The sequence below is a fragment of the Grampus griseus genome (assembly GCF_964374135.1).
Source record: "Grampus griseus genome assembly, chromosome: 8".
NCBI classification, from domain to species: domain Eukaryota; kingdom Metazoa; phylum Chordata; class Mammalia; order Artiodactyla; family Delphinidae; genus Grampus; species Grampus griseus.
This window is the reverse complement of record NC_139002.1, coordinates 49,244,073-49,259,695: the sequence shown is the minus strand read 5'-3', so window position 1 is coordinate 49,259,695 and position 15,623 is coordinate 49,244,073. Positions and strand designations below refer to the sequence as shown.

Below are 15,623 nucleotides of genomic sequence, written 5' to 3'. Positions count from 1 at the left end.
TGAGGACCTCTTGAAAGCTGGGGAGTGAACTGAGCACCTCTTTTATATCTGCTATTCCACCACAGACTCCTGAGTGGGAATCAGATCTCATTCCTTTTTGTATACCTGTAGCATAGTATACACAGTATACAGTGTAGTTTTAGGAACTGAATGAGCAAATTTTTTGCTGGAAGACAGGATGGAGGAATGGTTACAACATGAACTTTGGTGTTGGACAAAATTTGGATTTGAATCCTGCCATTTACTTAGTTTTGTGACCTTGGGAAAAGTTGATTAATGTCTTTGACTTCTGTCCTTGTATCTATAAAATGTTGTTAATACAACCTATTTCACCTTGTTATATATGTAAAGTATGAAATACAGTGGGTACCATATGCTAAGACCCAGTAAAAGGTTTGTTGTTACTGGTCTTCAGACTGGTTGGTAAGATTTTTCAAGAGAAGGGACCATCATGTTGCCCTATGCTTACCAGTGCCTGGCCACTATATGGGAGGGCCAGCAGATTCCCCATCTATTCCTCTCTCAAGGGGTAGGGAACGTGTGTGGTTCTGTTTTCCTGGGTGGTGTTGGAAAAACAGCAGTTTGCTTCTATGTTCACACACTTCTATGAGTTAAGCTGACTGACCTCATTAGCAAAGGTGTAGGTGGGAACACCTTGGGGAATCCTACCTCCAGCCAGGGGCTCTCCTGATGGACATGTGGCCTTGTGATGTTCCTGAAACTCCTGCATTCAGATCTGTCCTGCCCAACTGGGTGCAGAGCACTTTTCTGACTACAAGAATTATTCAAAGATGACTGACATCTAGTGAGTATCCACTGTGTTTCTAGTCCTCTCTTACTCCTTCCCAGAGCATGTATTAAGAATCTTCTGTGCTAGGTACTGAGAGTACCACAACGGATGAGAAATATTCAGAAATGGTGTGTGGCAGGGCAAAGTGAAAGAGACAAGAGCAGTTGAGGGATGTTTTGTGAACAGAGGAGGAAATACAGGATCCAGGAAATGTGATTCCTAACAGAATGGGGCTTGCATAGAATCCAGAGGATGCCATGCTAATGCTTTGTGTTATTTTGTTTAGTAATATGTTGTAAAATGTTGGTCTAAAATAGAAGCAGAAACAACAAGGTGTTCTGTGTGGGGGATGTATGAGGTAAAGGTAGGACTGGATGATTTCTCAAGGTGCCTCCCAGTCTGATGAATCAGCACAATATGAACTGGTGCTTCTGATGTAAGTATTTACACAAAATTCTAAAGGAAATGTAAATCAGAGTTGAAAATGTTGTCATGGTTAAATTTTTTCTTTTGGAACAGTAACGTAGAAAGACAAAAATGTGTCTAGCATAGAAATCTTATTTGGCTCTCTTTTCCTTTGTAGGAAGATGACCCTTCTTGTGAGTCAAGCAAAGAGAAGAGGCAAGTGAAGAAAAAGGTGTCTTCTGGGGGAGTTTTTGTGAAAAGGTACTAATCAGTGAAATAACTTTAAATAAACCTGCTTGATTTTTCTTTTCTTTTTAAATTGATATAAATGTAAATCTATAAATTCTTCTCAGAATTACTCAGACATGCTGTTATTCCAATTCTGAAGGCAGAAATGTATAATGTCAAACGGATTAAAATTACATGGACTCAGTTGTATTCCCCCTCCCAATATACTTTTTATATATTTATGTAGGCAAGTCAAAACTCTAGATTTATGAGTAGTTAATTTTGCAAGTATTGACATAAACTTTACAATATAAGATAACACAGTAATCAAAAGGTCTAGTTATAAAGATTATTAGAAGTTCTATTATGGCTTCATAATAGAATTATATTTCTTTTACTTTCTGTAGAGAGTACCCTTTTACTAGTGTAGGTATAGCTTTTCTCCCAACTTTTCAAATGACTTGATTTTTTTAAAAAAATTTATTTTATTGAAGTATAGATATATAATGTTAATTTCTGCTGTACAGCAAAGTGATTCAGCTATACACACACACACATTCTTCTCCATTATGGTTTATCACAGGATATTGAATATAGTTCCCTGTGCTATACACTAGTATCTTACTTGTTTATCCATTCTATATTTAATAGTTTGCATCCCAATCCATCCCTCCTCCACCTTTCTCCTCCCTTGGCAACCACAAGTTTGTTCTGTGTTAGTGAGTCTGTATTTGTTTGGTAAATAAGTTCATTTGTGTCATATTTCAGATACCACATGTAAGTGGTATCATATATGTCTTTCTCTGATTTACTTCATTTAGTATGAAGTAAATGTTGCTGCGAATGGCATTATTTCATTCTTTTTATAGCTGAGTAGTATTCCATTGTGTATTTATACCACATCTTCTTTATCCATTCAGTTTTTTTTTTAACGGTATGCAGGCCTCTCACTGTTGTGGCCTCTCCTGTTGCAGAGCACAGGCTCCAGACGTGCAGGCTCAGCAGCCATGGCTCACGAGCCCAGCCGCTCTGCGGCATATGGGATCCTCACAAACCGGGGCACGAACCCGTGTCCCCTGCATCGGCAGGCAAACTCCCAACCACTGCGCCACCAGGGAAGCCCTATCCATTCAGTTCTTGATGGACACTTAGGTTGTTTCCATGTCTTGGCTATTGTGAATAGTGCTATGAACATAGGGGTACATGTATCTTTTTGAATTATAGTTTTGTCTGGGAATATGCCCAGGAGTGGGACTGCTGGATCATATGGTAGCTTTATTTGTAGTTTTTTGAAGGCACCTCCATACTGTTTACCACAGTGGCTGCACCAATTTACATTCCAACTAACAGTGTAGGACAGTTCACTTTTCTCCAGACCCTCTCCAGCATTTGTTATTTGTAGATTTTTTTTTATTTTGTCTACATTTTTTTAACATCTTTATTGGCGTATAATTGCTTTACAGTGAGTGTTGTGTTAGTTTCTGCTGTATAACAAAGTGAATCAGCTTTACATATACATACATCCCCATATCTCCTCCCTCTTGGGTCTCCCTCCCACCCTCCCTATCCCACCCTCCCACCCTCCCTATCCCACCCCTCTAGGTGGTCACAAAGCACCGAGCTGATCTCCCTGTGCTATGTGGCTGCTTCCCACTAGCTATCTATCTATTTTACGTTTGGTAGTGTATATATGTCCATGCCACTCTCTCACTTTGTCACAGCTTACCCTTCCACCTCCCCGTGTCCTCAAGTCCCTTCTCTAGTAGGTCTGCGTCTTTATTCCTGTCCTGCCCCTAGGTTCTTCATGACCATTTTTTTTTTTTAGATTCCATATATATGTGTTAGCATATGGTTATTTGTTTTTCTCTTTCTGACTTACTTTACTCTATGACAGTCTCTAGGTGCATCCACCTCACTACAAATGTTGCCATTCTGACGGGTGTGAGGTGGTACCTCATTGCAGTGTTGATTTGCATTTCTCTAATGATTAGCGATGTTGAGCATCTTTTCATGTGCCTATTGGCCATGTGTATGTCAAATGACTTGAGTTTTAAAAAATCTGAACTTAGGAGACAAAGACAAGTAAGTTTTAGAAAAGGACAACTTTTTACAATAACAACCAAATATCTCCAGGGAAGTTTACATAAAATGAAAATCAGCTTTCATAAAAAGAAAAAAAATCGTAACGCATGTTTGCCAAAAATATACATTTAAATAATCTGCTTTAGAATTCAACCAACCATAACAGAGATGAGGTTGACTGGACAGGATGAAAAATATGTGGCTTTATTATTCTTTCTTCTCTTTTTTCTCTTTTCCCTTGACTTTGCTGACCAAAGAACCACCATGGCATTTCATTTCAGTTCTGACTTCAATTCCCTCACTTTTCCTACTCCACCCTTTTCTTCCTTGAGCTAGCAAAGACGTGTGACTCTCTTGGGGCACTTGTGTAGTTTCTGCCTCCCTCTGAAGATCTGATTGCTGGCTTTGAGCTTGCTTCACTGGCATCAGCCTTCCTACCATACCCCAGACTGCCCATCTCTAGGCCCTGGCAAGTACCTTACATGGACAGGCCATTTTGGCCCAGTATCATCAGGACCAGTTTGCCCTGACACAAGTGCATTTGATTGCTAAGACCAGTTTAGGCTGGTCAAAGGCCTGTAAGGAAGTGTTCAAAAATGGTTTACCTATCCTTTTCATAACCTTTATAGTCATTATTGTTAGTTTCTCTGTGGTTTCCAGTAGGCTTTCAATCTGTAGTAAAAACATTTGTCAACATTTATTGGGCACTTACTATGTGTGTGATCTGTACCAAGTCCTTTACATGTATTACTGCTTAATTCTCACCACAGCTGTATGAAAAGAGGTACAGCATTTCATACATGGAGATTAAGAAAGTCACCCAGTCACACAGCAATGTGAAGCTGGGATTCTAACCTTAGGAGGGGAATTTCAGAGTCTGCATTCTGGAATTCCCAAAGCCAACATTTCTCTCACTTTCTGGGACTACACACAGCCTTACCTTTTCCTTCTAGCCTGGTGACTCTAAAGTAATCCCAACCCTGGAAATAGTTTGTTACACTTCCTCCTGTTTTCTCAAGGCCACATCTCTAGTCTCTGTACAAGTGAGGTAGGAAATACCAGAAGAGTGTTGTAATAGAAGCATGCACCCTTGTGGCAGAGGTTCCCTGGATGTCTCCCAATACCTCTTTCTCCCCTTTTTCTATAGTATTTATTAGGGTTTACCTGGGCTTGTGGCTGCTCAGGATAAGGACTGACTTCCCAGTCGTCTTTGCAGCTAAGATACCAAGTGTGGCCAATAGAGTGTGAGCGAAAATGGTGTGTAAAACCCTAGGGGTCATGTCCCTAAAGGGAAACGGCTTTCCCACACCTTCCCCTTTCTTCTTCTGGAATGTGGGGTGGTAGCGAGTCACTGAACTTTGCAAATGAGAGCACTACCAGGGGTGATGGAGCATAAGACAAAAAGGAGCCAGGACACATGGAAAGAAGAGCCTGGACAGTATTGCTAAGTATTAGCAAAATGCAAATCACAACTACAGTGAGTTCTCAGAGAACTCAACTTGGAGATTACTCTTACTATCGAGTAAGAACATAAAATCTTGAGTTAAAGTCTTGTGACTTATCTGCCATGTGATCTTGGCAACCTCACCTGTGTGAAGTTACAACTGTGTGACCTTAACTTCACTTACCTGGTTTCTTTAGCTGTAAAATGAGGATAATACCACCTACCTAAGAGAACTGTGATGAAAAACAGGTGAGTTGATATATATCATTTAGTATATTCACTGTTATATATATAGTCAATGTAGCTATTCTACAAAATGACAATCACTAATTTTAGTGTTGGTGATGACCACAGTGCTTTCCACTGCCTCATTTTTTTCCCCTTTATAAGTAGAGGGATGTGGAGCTCACCTCCTCCCACAAATACATCAAAAAATCCAGCCACGTGTGGAATAGTTCTCACAGAACACCACTGAATGCTTTCAGATCTCATACAACCAAAGCTTCAAGAAAGATCCCCATGTAACTGGGTAGGATGAAGGGAAAAGGGAGAAGAGGAGGAATTGGAATGGGACCTGCACCCCTGGGAAGGAGCTGTGAAGGAAGAATGCTAACCTCACCGTGGGAACCTCCTTCACCAGCTGGGAGGTATGCCAGGACAGATAGGGAACTTCAGAGGCTGAAGAGGAGGGTATGGGAGTTGGCCTGAGACACTGCAGGGTATGGAGAGACCAACACAGAAGGTCCTGACCACATCACCACGCTTCCCAGCCCAAGATGTACGCCTGCTGGTGTGCAGAGCGACTGGGTGCTGAAACTCAGGCTTCAGCAGACAGACCCAAGGAGAGGACTCTGGTTGGTTGCATGGAGATAGACCAAAGGGTCTGAAGCATGGTCCAGACCATAACTGGGGGCGTGTGCATGTGGAGGTGGGGCTGAAAGCTGAACTGATAGCTGGCCATCCCACTGTGGTTGCTGGGATGCAGCTCTGGCAGGTTCCTGCTCTGGCGGACTTTTCACTGGAACCACACATGTGTGCCTGAGGGCACCCTGGGCTGACTGCGGGTTCAGGGGATGCAGCTCTAGTGGGTTTATGTGCTGGTGGCTTGGTGAGCGCGTATGCTCTGAACTTATTACCAGGAGGTGGGCCCAAAGGGCAGTGCCAGCAACACTGATCTTTGTGGGTGCACACACCAGGTGGCAGGCGGCATCACAGAATCCCACGTCCTGGCAGGCAGCTCCTGGGGAGGAACATGCAGTGGCTCCTCTCCCAGAGGGAGCGCTCCAGTCCTGCCTACTTCACACCACAGCTGAGAACCAGATCTGGGGATCTGCACTACAACAGCTGGGGAGCAGACCCTGCCCCTGACAGGGCTGTGACACCCAGAGAGCAAAGAGGAGGACTTGCTCAACATCCATTATGGGCTCTGGTCACCATGACACTAATCACACTTCCCTATCAAGGGGATAATGGCTGGCGCACACACAGGAAAGACGTGGCAAGCATCGATACCAAAAACAGCTCTTGCACCAAAGATATTGGACTCAGGCAGGCTACACTGGGATGTTCCCACATAAAAATAGCCCTTCCAGACCACAGTAGATAACTGCTTCTCCTAAATTCATAGAGAAAATATAAGAAAAAAGAAGCAAAGGAATTACTCCCAATTAAAAGAACAAGAGAAATCCCCTGAAAGGACAAACAGTGAAACAAACCTCTACAGTCTACCAGACCCTGAGTTCAAAAAGGAGGTAATAAAAATGCTGAAGGAATTAAGAAATGCTATTGATGATAGAAATGTAGATCACTGTAACAAGGAACTAGAAACTGTAAAGAGGAGCCAATCAAAATTAGACAACTCAATTGCCGAGATGAAAACCGAAGCTAAAGGCAATAAACAGCAAAGTAAATAATGCAGAAGAACAAATAAGTGATCTGGAAGATAGAATAATGGAGATCACCCAGTCAAAACAGCAGACAGAACGTATGCTATCTATGGGATAATATAAAGCACACTAATCTACTACGTCTAATAGGGTTCCCAGAAGAAGAAAGAGAAAAGGGGATTGAAAATGTATTCAAATAAATTATGGCTGAAAAGTTCCCAAACCTAAAGAAGGTATTAGATATCCAGGTCCAGGAAGCACAGAGGGTCCCAAACAAGATGAACTCACACAGATCTACTCCAAGATATATCATAATTAAAATAGTAAAAGAGAGGATTCTAAAGGCAGCAAGAGAAAAACAGTTATAAAGGAACCCCATAAGGTTATCAGCTGATTTCTCTACAGAAACTTTGCTGGCCAGAAGGAAATGGCAAGACATATTCAAAGTCCTGGAGGGGAAAAACCTGCAACCTAGGATATTCTACCCAGCAAGATTATCATTTAGAATAGAAGGAGACAAAAAGAATTTCTCACACAAGCAATAACTAAGAGTAAACAGCAATATTAAACCTATCTTAAAAGAAATATTGAAAGCTCTTCTCTAAATTGAAAAGAAGCAACAATCTATAGGAAAGGGAAAAATCACAATAGAAAAGGTAAATATATAAAAGGATTGAAGATCATTTAAATAAGACAGTACACAGTTAAAAAACAATCCAAAAAATTCTGTGAAAATGATTGAACAGAAAAGGATAAACATGAAGATGTAAAATAGGACATGAAAATCACAAAATGTAGGGAAGGGGAGTAAGAAATGTAGATCTTTTAGAATGTGTTTGAGCTCATATGACTACCAGTCTAAAGCAAGTAGATATAGTGACAGTTAACATAGTTGAAAACCAGAGTAACCACAAATCAAAAAAACATACAATAGATTCCCAAAAACCCAAAAGAAAGGAACTCAGGCATAATACAAAAGAAAACTATCAAATCAAAAAAGGAAACACAAAAAGAAGAAAGGAACAAAGAAGAAATACAAAATCAACTGGAAAACAAGGTTTAAAATGGCAATAAATATATATTTATCAATAATTACTTTAAATGTCAATGCACTAAATGCTCTGATCAAAAGACACAGAATGGCAGACTGGATAATAAAACAAGAACCTACAATATACTGCCTACAGGAGATCCACTTTAGGGTGAAGGACACACACATAGATTGAAAATGAGGGGATGGAAAAAGATATTTCATGCAAATGGAAATGACAAGAAAGTGGGGGTAGCAATACTCATATAAGACAAAATAGACTTTAAAAAACAAAGGCCTTAAAGAAAGATAAAGAAGGACCCTGTATAATGATAAAAGGATCAATACAAGAAGAGGGTAGTACACTCATTAACATATATGCACTCAATATAGGAGTACCTACATATATAAAACAAATGCTACCAAACATAAAGGGAGAAATTGACAGGAATACAATAAGAGTAGGAGACTTTAACACTGCACTGTCATTAATGGACACAGATCTTCCAGACAGAAAATCAGTAAGGCAACAGAGATCCTAAATAGCACAATAGAACAGTTAGACTTAATTGATATCTTCAGGACATAACACCCCAAAAAACCAGTATACACATTCTTTTCAAGTGCACATGGGACATTCTCTAGTATAGACCACATACTAGGACACAAAACAAGCCTCAACAAATTTCAGAGGATAGACATTATTTCAAGAATCTTTTCTGACCACAACCCATGACATTTTTCACAGAACTAGAACAAATAATCCTAAAATTTATACGGAACCACAAAAGACCCAGAATTGCCAAAGCAATTCTGAGGAAAAAGAACAAAGCTAGAGGCATAACCTTCCCAGACTTCAGACAATACTACAAAGCTACAGTAATCAATACAGTGTTGTATTAGCACAAAAACAGATATCTGGATCAGTGGGACAGAATAGAGAGCTGAGAAACTCACACACCTATGGCCAATTAATCTTCAGCAAAGGAGGCAAGAATATACCATGGAGAAAAGACAATCTCTTCAATAAGTGGTGTTGGGAAAACTGGACAGCTACATGTAAAAGAATGAAATGAGAACATTCTCTAACCCCATATACAAAAATAAACTCAAAAAAATGAACTGATATAAGGACCTAAATAATACCTTTATTTACTGATAAAACGGATATTGGAGAATGTGGTTAATATCTTCAGTCCAGTAAACTTATCACTGACCCCCGAATCGGACTTACCTTGTCCCAAGTATCACTGTACTAGAGCAGGCCTCACCCTGTAGAGGTGAACTTGATCCTACAGGAGCAGAACAGAATGAATGTTCTCTGTAGACAGGCTGGTCCCAAACAGGAATGGGGAGAAGTGGCTGGGCTACTTGGGCCTTGTTTCTCCTTTCACCTTACTTAATCACCTAGGGCAGGGTGGTTGAAGGAAGAGTGATTACAATATCATGCTATTGGAGCTTCCTTCACATGGAGGAAAGAAATACTCCCTCTCAGTATTTTAGCATATTTTAAATTGTAACAAATGAATAATTTACCTGTTTACTGTCTGTCTTCTCCAACTAAGATTGTCAGTTCCATGATAAGGAAGCCATGTTCAGCTCTGTGCACATGGGTACCAGCATGTTGTCTGGCCCATAGCAGGCATTCTTATTTACTGAGTGAGCAAATGTACTGTAGAGTTTATTACAATGGAACCTATATGGTCTTTATTTATTAATCCAACACAAATTTATCTACAGTGTGCCAAGAATTTTCTTAGGCAAGAGGATTCTGAGATATTTTGAATCAAAATACAGAAAGTTTTGTTTTGAAAACAAGCCAACTGTTAGCTCTTTGAAAAAAACTTAGTTGGAGAGCCTCTGATTCTCACTCGCTGGACCATACAAGGTCAGTCTTTTGATTGCTCTATACTTTAGATTCCCTATTTATAACTAAACAAGTTTGCAACACATACCAAAGAAATCCTGTATGATTTACAGTTGTTCAAGCAAACAAGAAAACTCTGGTTCAGTTTCTATGAGCTATCAAAAGGATAAAGACAAAATGCCTGTCTATCTCAAATCAATCAGGTTTTGAATGGCATCTTTTCAACATAATGAAATAAAGACATATATAAAAAACAAAGACAAAATACACCTTCCCATTCTAAAACATTTCCTTTAGTCCATATGTACTTTAAATAATCTTGTATTAAGTTTCTACTGCAACTTTCAATGTTCAGAGTAAATCCATCCTGGCACAGTGTTTGTTCTAAAAAGTCAACAGCAGCAGGAGTAGGAGCATAATATAGTAGTTTCACTGTTATTTCCAGAGTCTATAAAATCCCAACGCTATTGCCAGGCAAGTAAACACTGAGGCTGTGAAAAGAAGAAAACATGTTATAGGTAATGCATTTGTGATTATCTTGCAGAGACAAAGAGAATAATGTCATCTTCAATTTAAATTGAAAGCAAAATCAGGAAATCCAACCAGTTTTCTTTTCTTTGCCTGCATTGAGCGGCATGTGGGATCTTAGTTTCCCAGCGAGGGATCAAACCCACGCCTCCTGCATTGGAAGCATGGAGTCTTAACCACTGGACCACCAAGGAATTCCCAATCCAACCAATTTTCTACTTTAGGTTTTTAATTCCCTAGAAAATTAAGCTAAGGATAAAGGGTATCCATTAGGGCTGGATTAATATCAATTCTTCTTAAAAGCTTCCTGTATTTTAAACCAGAATAAGGATGACAGTAATTTAAAAGTGTACATTATGTCAGTTAGAATCTATAAAGTGTTTAAAGTCATTATTAACATTAGCACTATTAACAATGACTACTTTAAATAATTACAAACTCTAATTTTAGAAATAATTTATAAGTGAAAAACCACCTTTCTTACATGTACTGAAAAATTACGTAGTTAAGCCAGTAAAACAGACATCCGTATCATCCAAAAGAAAATTTTAATTGCCTTTTCAGTACATTTAAAAATGATTTCGTGCCTGCTGAGCTCCCAGGCCAGTCCCCTGCCCTCCAAGGCTCCCTCTTCGCCACCCTCCCACCCAGCTGCATTGGTACTGGGGGCATAGGAAGGAGGCTGGGGAGATCAGGAGTGGCAGGCAGGAGGGGCACTCCCAGACCCCAGACTGGAGGAGCAGGAGAGGAGGGCGTTTGCCCTGCCCACTCGAGCCCAGGAAGCCTGCTGGGCTCCAAGGTGAGGTCCCCTGCCCTCTGAAACGAGGGGTGGGGGGCACACCTGGGTCCCTTCTGTTGCTTGAGCCTAAGCCCTACCCCCTGGAGCCCCCGGGGCCTTTTCCAGCCCTGTGGGTCCTGAGCATTGGCCCTGCCCATCGCCCAAACCTCACCCTTGCTAAGGTCCTGCTCTCCACAGCCAACGCCCTCCCCCCGATCTTTTTTCTTTTTCCTCCTCCTCGTTTTTACTATTGTGGTACTGATGTCCCTTCCGGTTGTCGATTCATCTATATTTTTATTTTTACATTATTTCTAACATATCTGTTAGTTTCCTAGTCTAATTTTATTTTTTACTTTGTTATTTTTTTTTTGCCACCCCATGCAGCTTGCAGGATTTTGATTTGTGAGCCCAGGGTTAGGAGGAAGCTCCTGTGGGGGGAGCTCCAAGTCCAAACCACTGGACTAACAGAGAACCTCAGACCTCAGGGAATATTCATCAGAGTGAGGTCTCACAGAGTTCCTCATCTCAGCACCAAGACCCAGCTCTACCCAATAGCCTACAAACTCGTGTTGGAAGCCTCAAGCCAAACAACCAGTAAAACAGGAACACAATCCCACTCATAAGAGAAAAAAAAAAAAAGAGATGGCAAAAAAAATATGTCACAGATGAAGGAGCAAGGTAAAAACCTACAGGACCAAATAAACGAAGAGGAAATAGGCAATCAACCTGAAAAAGAATTCACAGTAATGATATTAAAGATGATCCAGAATCTCAGAATGGAAGCACGGATTGAGAAAATACAAGAAATGTTTAACAAAGATCTAGAAGAACTAAAGAACAAACAAACAGAGATGAACAACACAATAACTGAAATGAAAAATACACCAGAAGGAATCAATAACAATAACAGAGGCAGAAGAACAAATAAGTGAGCTGGAAGACAGAATGGTGGAAATAACTGCTGAGGAGCAGAATGAAGAAAAAAGAATGAAAAGAATTGAAGACAATCTCAGAGATCTCTGGGACAATACTAAACGCACCAACGTTTGAATTACAGGGGTCCCAGAAGAGAAAAAGAAAGGGTCTGAGAAAATAATGTGAAGAGATTATAGTGGAAAACTTCCCTAATGTGGGAAAGGAAATAGTCACCCAAGTCCAGGAAGCACAGAGAGTCCCATACAGGATAAACCCTAGGAAAAACACACCAAGACACATATTAATCAAACTAACAAAAACTAAATTCAAAGGAAAAATATTAAAAGCAGCAGGGGAAAAACAAAAAATAACATACAAAGGAATCCCCATAAGGTTATCAGCTGATTTTTCAGTGGAAACTAGCAGGCCAGAAGGCAGTGGCAGGATATACTTAAAAGTGATGAAAGAGAAAAACCTACAACCAAGATTACTGTACCCAGCAAGAATCTCATTCAGATTCGATGGAGAAGTCAAAAGCTTTTCAGACAAACGAAAGCTAAGAGAATTCATTAACACCAAATGCTAAAGAAACTTCTCTAAGTGGGAAACACAAGACAAGAAAAAGACCCACAAAAACAAACCCAAAACAATTAAGAAAATGGTAATAGGAACATACATATCAATAATAACCTTGAATGTAAACGGATTAAATGCTCCAACCAAAAGACACAGACTGGCTGAATGGATACAAAAACAGGACCTATATATATGCTCTCTACAGGAGACCCACTTCAGACCTAGAAACATATACAGACTGAAAGTGAAGGGATGGAAAAAGATATTCCATGCAAAAGGAAATCAAAAGAAAGCTGGAGTACCAATACTTACATCAGATAAAAGAGACTTTAAAATAAAGATTGTTACGAGAGAAAAGGAGGGACACTACATAATGATCAAAGGATCAGTCCAAGAAGATATAATAATTATAAATGTTTATGCACCCAACATAGGAGTGCCTCAATACATAAGGCAAATGCTAACAACCATGAAAGGAGAAATCGACAGTAACAATAATAGTAGAGGACTTTAACACCCCACTTACACCAAAGGACAGATCATCCAAACAGAAAATAAATAAGAAACACAAGCTTTAAATGACACAATAAACTAGATAGATCTAATTGATATTTACAGAACATTCCACCCAAAAGTGGCAGAATACACTTTCTCCTCAGGTGCACATGGAACATTCTCCAGGATAGATCACATCTTGGGTTGCAAATCAAGTCTCGGAAAATTTAAGAAAATTGAAATCATATCAAGCATCTTTTCTGACCAAAATGCCGTGAGACTGGAAATCAATTAAGAGGAAAAAAACTGTGAAAAACACAAATACATGGAGGCTAAACAGTGCACTACAAAAAAACCAAGAGATCACTGAAGAAATCAAAGAAGAAATTAAAAAATACATAGAAACAAATGACAACAAAAACACGACGACCCAAAACCTATGGGACGCAGCAAAAGCAGTTCTAAAAGGGAAGTTTACAGCAATTCAATCTCACCTCAAGAAAAAAGAAAAATCTCAAATAAACAATCTAACCCTACGCTTAAAACAACTAGAGAACGATGACCAAAGAAAATCCAAATTCAGTAGAAGGAAAGAAATCATAAAGATCAAAGCAGAAATAAATGAAATAGAAACAAAGAAAACAATAGCAAAGATCAATAAAACTAAAAGCTGGTTCTTTGAGAAGATAAACAAAATCGATAAACCCTTAGCCAGACTCATCAAGATAAAAAGGGAGAGGGTGCAAATCAATAAAATTAGAAATGAAAAAGGAGAAATCACAACGGACACTGCAGAAATACAAAGGATTATAAGAGACTACTACAAACAACTATATGCCAATAAAATGGACAACCATGAAGAAATGGACAAATTCTTGGAAAGGTACAATTTTACAAGACCGAAACAGGAAGAATTAGAAAATATAAACAGACGTATCACAAGTAATGAAACTGAAAGCATAATTAAAAATCTTCCAAGAAACAGAAGTCCAGGACCAGATAGCTTCACAGGCGAATTCTATCAAACGTTTAGAAAAGAGCTAACACCAATCCTTCTCAAACTCTTCCAAAAAACTGCAGAGGGAGAAACACTCCCAAATTCATTCTACGAAGCCACCATCACCCTGATTCCAAAACCAGAAAAAGATATCACAAAAAAAGAAAATTGCAGACCAATATCACTGATGAACATACATGCAAAAATCCTGAACAAAATACTAACAAACAGGAATCCAACAGCACATTAAAAGGATCATACACCATGATCAAGTGAGATTTATCCCAGGGATGGAAGAATTCTTCAATATATGCAAATCAATCAATGTGATATACCACGTTAACAAATTAAGGAATAAAAACCATATGATCATCTCAATAGATGCAGAAAATGCTTTTGACAAAATTCAGCACCGATTTATGATAAAAACTCTCCAGAAAATGGGCATAGAGGGAACCTACCTCAACATAATAAAGGCCATATTATGACAAACCCACAGCAAGCATCATATTCAATGCTGAAAAACTGAAAGCATTTCCTCTAAGATCAGGAACAAGACAAGGATGTCCACTCTCGCCACTCTTATTCAACAGTTTTGGAAGTCCTAGCCACAGCAATCAGAGAAGAAAAAGAAATAAAAGGAATACAAATTGGAAAAGAAGAAATAAAACTGTCACTATTTGCCAATGACATGATACTATACATAGAAAATCCTAAAGATGCCACCAGAAAACTACTAGAACTAATCAATGAATTTGGTAAGGTTGCAGGATACAAAATGCACAGAAATCTCTGGCATTCCTATACACCAACAAAGAAAAACAAGAAAGAGAAATTAAGGAAACACCCCCATTTACCATTGCAGCAAAAAGAATAAAATACCTAGGCATAAATCTGCCTAAGGAGGTGAAAGACTTGTACTCAGAAAACTATAAAACACTGATGAAAGAAATCAAAGATGACATAAACAGACGGAGAAATATACCATGTTCTCTGACTGGAAGAATCAATATTGTGAAAATGACTATACTACCCAAAGCAATCTACAGATTCAGTGCAATCCCTATCAAACTACCAATGGCATTCTTCACAAAATTAGAACAAAAAAATCTTACAATTCGTATGGAAACACAAAAGACCCCGAATAGCCAAAGCTATCATGAGAAAGAAAAACGGAGTTGGAGGAATCTGGCTCCCTGACTTCAAACTATACCACAAAGCTACAGTAATCAAGACAGTATGGTACTGGCACAAAAACAGAAATATAGATCAAGGGTACAGGTTAGAATGCCCAGAGATAAACCCACGCACATATGGGCACCTAATTTATGACAAAGGAGGCAAGAACATACAATGGAGAAAAGACAGCCTCTTCAATAAGTGGTGCTGGGAAAACTGGACAGCCTCATGTAAAAGAATGAAATTAGAACATTACGTAACACCGTACACAAAAATAAACTCCAAATGGATTAAGACTTAAATGTAAGACCAGACACTATAAAACTTTTAGAGGAAAACATAGGAAAAACACTCTTTGACATAAACCACAGCAAGATCTTTTTGAACCACCTCCTAGAGTAACAGAAATAAAAACAAACACAT

At 39.2% G+C, this 15,623-nt stretch overlaps 2 protein-coding genes across 2 annotated transcripts in view; one reads left to right on the top strand and one right to left on the bottom strand.

Moving 5' to 3' along the window:
• The window catches only part of ANKRD42 (ankyrin repeat domain 42), an 80,079-nt gene that overhangs the window by 49,094 nt on the left and 15,362 nt on the right, over positions 1-15,623 (top strand). Inside the window, exon 12 of the mRNA XM_082659773.1 lies at positions 1,374-1,456. Within this exon, the coding sequence (XP_082515899.1) occupies positions 1,374-1,456 (83 nt within the window). The remainder of the gene's footprint in view (positions 1-1,373; positions 1,457-15,623) is intronic.
• Positions 8,817-15,623, bottom strand: part of CCDC90B (coiled-coil domain containing 90B) — a 54,249-nt gene continuing 47,442 nt past the window's right edge. The window contains exon 9 of the mRNA XM_082659774.1: positions 8,817-10,223. Within this exon, the coding sequence (XP_082515900.1) occupies positions 10,168-10,223 (56 nt within the window). The 3' untranslated portion in view covers positions 8,817-10,167. The remainder of the gene's footprint in view (positions 10,224-15,623) is intronic.